The sequence below is a fragment of the Bidens hawaiensis genome, unplaced genomic scaffold, assembly GCF_021521415.1.
Source record: "Bidens hawaiensis isolate Kalapana, Puna unplaced genomic scaffold, B.hawaiensis_p1.1 tig00012728_1, whole genome shotgun sequence".
NCBI lineage: Eukaryota > Viridiplantae > Streptophyta > Magnoliopsida > Asterales > Asteraceae > Bidens > Bidens hawaiensis.
In genome coordinates, this window is record NW_027492053.1 from 125,402 (window position 1) to 129,425 (window position 4,024).

Consider the following 4,024-nt stretch of genomic DNA (forward strand, 5'->3'; position numbering starts at 1 on the left):
AGCTTTATTTTTAGTTTAAAAGTCAATCATACTTATATGATGTGTTTTTGAATTTATAATGATATTTGTTTTTTTGTTATTGTATCGTATATTATTTATGTGATGAACCTTACCCGACCCAACACAGCCAAATTGACCCGAATTTTTTTATATCCGGTTGTATAATATTAGAGCATCTAAAAACAGTGTACCCACTAGAAAAAATTTCAGGATCCGCCACTGTTTATGATTCGTTTTCTATAGAAAAAAAATCATAAACTTTCATTACATTAGAAGTGTTTTCGAAGGGAAACAAATTAATTATAACTTTTGTTACAATTAGGAACTCTTAGATATTATTTACCAAAGCTTTGGCACAAACTGTCCAAGGAAAAAACGAACCTTCTTCTTTATCCGATATTTAAATCAAACAGTTAATGATAAAACTTGTTGAAGATTAAAATAAGAAGCAACAAACGAATATCTATGTATAATATAACTATTAAAAATAATAATTTTATTAAAAAAGTAGAAATGATAATAAATTGGGCGGCCTAGCTTTGATTGTATTATTAAGCTAGCTTAAGATATGAACGGATTATTTGTTATCATATGGAATACTGTACAAAGCCAACAATTCCAAGCAATTCAACGCCTCCAGAAAAGAAATTAGGAGAAGACCAAAAAAATCAACGAAGACTTTGAGTTGAATATATAACAACAAAAAAAATCCATCGGCAATCAAGGCCCGTATTGATCGAAGAAGTGAATGATGTTGCCTGAACTTAACAACGTTGCCAACTCCTCGTTCAGACTTCCAGACCAAACATGTCTACGTCTTACACTTGCAGAGATTGAACTGGCAACCAATGACTTTGATGAGGCATTAGTCATCGGCCGTGGGGGATTCGGCAAGGTTTATAAATCTCTCACCAAGTTCGGGTTATCAGTAAACGAAGTTGCAATTAAGCGGTTGCATTCTGCATCTAACCAAGGGGCGCATGAGTTTGAGGCAGAAGTTAAGCTCCTTTCCACTTTGCGGCATGGTAATCTAGTGCCGTTGATCGGTTGTTGCAACGAACGGAAAGAGATGATCTTAGCATATGAGTTTATGCCCAATGGGACCCTTGAAGATCATCTCCACAGAGGTGCTTCAGAGTTATCCTGGTTACAACGGCTAAAGATATGTATAGGTGCTGCTCGTGGACTAGACTACCTTCACACGGGTACGTCAACTCAACATGGAGTGATACACCGAGACGTCAAGAGCTCCAATATTTTGTTGGATTCTAACTTGGCAGCAAAAATTTCAGACTTCGGATTGGCAAAAGTGGGCACAATAAATCAGTCGCGAACTTATCATGTGAGCACTTTAGTCAAAGGGACATTTGGATATATGGATCCATGCTACTTCCATAGCGGAAAACTAACAAGAAAATCAGATGTTTACGCCTTTGGGGTTGTCCTTTTCGAGGTGTTATCTGGGAAGCGAGCGGTGGATCCAACACTTGATGAGGATCAATGGAGTTTAGCATTTTGGGCTCAAGACCATTTCAAAGAGGGAAGACTCAACGAGATTATGGATGCTAGACTGATCGGACAAATCTCAAAGAAATGTTTGAAGGAATTTGCAGGCATAGCTGTCCACTGCTTACATCATCAACCAAAACAACGCCCTACAATGGCAGAGGTTGTGGTAAAGCTCGAGTCTATTCTGTCACGAGAAAGAGAAAGTGTTGGTTCTCGTGTTAATGATGGAAGATTCTTTAACAAGGTAAGATATTTGTTCACGGGCAAAGCTGACGTTATGCCGGCTCATCCAGAGGTAAGCAAATCCGAAACCGATGTTGACCTGGTAACTGAAACAGATAATTTCAATGGCGAAGAGTTCTCCACATATACACCTGAAACCATTGGCAAATGTTGGACTTGGGTGGATGAATTGGCATATCCGCAGACAGAATCTAGTGTTGGTTACGTAAGGACGACGCATATTGGAACATCTGAGGTATGTTTTTTTCGTTTTCCCCTTTTCATTAATTTAGTGCAAGCGTATTAAACTTACTGAAATTTTTATGCAGCTAGATCTCAAACCTGAAGAATTCAATCATCCCAACCTTGTCAAATTCTTAGGATATTGCTTAAATGCTGAAGTTCTATCGTGTGCTTACGAGCTAATTACTGGCAAGAGTTTAGATAAACTTCTTTTTGGAGGTAAGAAAATCTTCTCTATGTAATTTCACATTGATTGTATCTTTTTGGCTGGCTTCTGTCGATGAGGCATAAAGTATATATCCTTTGTATATGCAGAACCAGATTCAAGTTCACTTTCTTGGGTTGCACGGCTAAAAATAGCAGTAGGAGCTGCTCAAGGCCTGTCTTTCTTGCAAAAGAAGGGATATCCAATGTATAGCCAATTTAAGACCACTTGTATTATGGTGGATGCGGTAAATAAGACACTCTTAGACATGCTTGCATTTTGAATTTCTAAGTAACATCAAACAATTTTACATTCGAGTTTATAAACCTCCCAGGATTATAACGCTCGACTTTGGGACTTTGAGGTGAAAACCTCGTTTGTAGCTCTTTCTTCATACTCGTTCCGAATGGATGCACATTATGCCGCACCTGAGTGGTTTCATTACCAAGCAGATGTAAGATTGGAGGGTACTAGTAAGGACGAACCAGAACATCAACGTGAAGAAGGTAGGTTCTGCTTTTAACTTGGTCATCTAGTTACAAGCTTAAAACTTATGTTCATAGGATACCGGAACTAGAACCAGAACTTCTTAGTCAGATGGTCATAAGAATGTTCCGGCTTTTATATATAAAATTTGACAAATTCTGGTGATCGGAGGATCAATGGAGCCTGTTGACCCTCCCATGTTTCCGCCTAATTTATTATAGGTTACTCAGCACAATTATTCTCGGATGCTAAAAGGCCGAGCTAGTCGTGTACATACACGTGACAATGGCTGGCTAATGAATGTCGACTTTGGCAGGTTTCGGAGTGAAGAGTGAGATCTATTCTTTCGGAGTGGTAATGCTAGAAATACTAACAGGAATGAAGGGGTTTGACCTGAAAAGACCAGAAGGAAAGCAAAATTTGGTAAAGTGGGCTACTCCTTTGATAGCAGATGAGGTAAATTTGAAAATGATTCTGGATCCACAGCTTCAGGATAATAATCATCCTCCAAAGGGAGCAATCATGTTTGCTGAACTTGTTTCAGATTGTCTACAAACAGCACAAGATGAACGTCCATCAATGGATAAAATCTTGAAGGTCTTGCATGAGTGTTATCAAGAAGCAGTAGACTCCAAAATTTCCGCAAAAAGAAATCCAGAATTGATGGTCTTCAAATCAGAATTTTAGTAATGAAATTTGGAAGAATTTTTAAACTCTGTTAATATACACAAATATAAGATTCTTTTTATTTTATTGTTGGATAACTAAATGATATTCATATGTTTAACATAAAAGTTTAGTTGTTGGTATAACTCTGATGACCCTGAGATTTATGTATACAAGTTAATGAAAATACAAAAAAGATATATATTAGTATATAGAAAAGATCCAATACACTAATGCTTATCGTACAAATACATGCGCGAATTCCGTTTTTCACGAATCAATTCATGAAATCATATCCAAACATCTCGGAATCGTCAATACATATCCAATCAATCATTGCTTCACCGAAAAAAAACAGTTTTTGATGGTTAATCGATCAATTTTTCACTTTTTTTCACAAAGACGGTTTTTGAGCGTTTAACGAGCGTTTAAGGTTTTGTGAGCGTTTTCTGAGCGTTTTAGGTTTTTGCCTTTGTTTTTTTACCTTTGAGCGTCTCGCGTACATACCGTACGTTAAGCATTAGCGTACAGTAACTGTACCCTATTAGTATATTACATGTTCTAGATAAATTCATTTAAACATTGTGGTGACTTGAAAAGAAATTATTATAGAACTTGATACATTTAATAAAAGTCTGACTAATATGCACATGTCTATGAATTATAAATCGATCGATTGTATATTACATCCAA

At 36.8% G+C, this 4,024-nt stretch overlaps 1 protein-coding gene and 1 pseudogene across 1 annotated transcript; both read left to right on the forward strand.

The window, feature by feature from the left end:
* The first annotated feature begins 751 nt into the window (after positions 1–751).
* On the forward strand, positions 752–1,624 carry LOC143541935 (receptor-like protein kinase FERONIA pseudogene; annotated as a pseudogene).
* Positions 1,625–1,660: 36 nt separating this feature from the next.
* LOC143541936 (putative serine/threonine-protein kinase PBL11) lies at positions 1,661–3,352 on the forward strand. The gene is made up of 5 exons (XM_077034621.1): positions 1,661–1,987; positions 2,061–2,193; positions 2,290–2,426; positions 2,514–2,685; positions 2,982–3,352. Exons 1-5 carry the CDS (start codon positions 1,661–1,663, stop codon positions 3,350–3,352), a joined length of 1,140 nt encoding a protein of 379 aa, XP_076890736.1.
* Positions 3,353–4,024: the final 672 nt, after the last annotated feature.

Bases quoted from the DNA above. Each gene is read 5' to 3' on its own strand.
- LOC143541936 (XM_077034621.1), top strand. From the start codon at position 1,661: ATGGCAGAGGTTGTGGTAAAGCTCGAGTCTATTCTGTCACGAGAAAGA. The intron at 1,988-2,060 runs GTATGTTTTTTT...ATTTTTATGCAG, and splicing joins CGCATATTGGAACATCTGAG to CTAGATCTCAAACCTGAAGA. The intron at 2,427-2,513 runs GTAAATAAGACA...TAAACCTCCCAG, and splicing joins CTTGTATTATGGTGGATGCG to GATTATAACGCTCGACTTTG.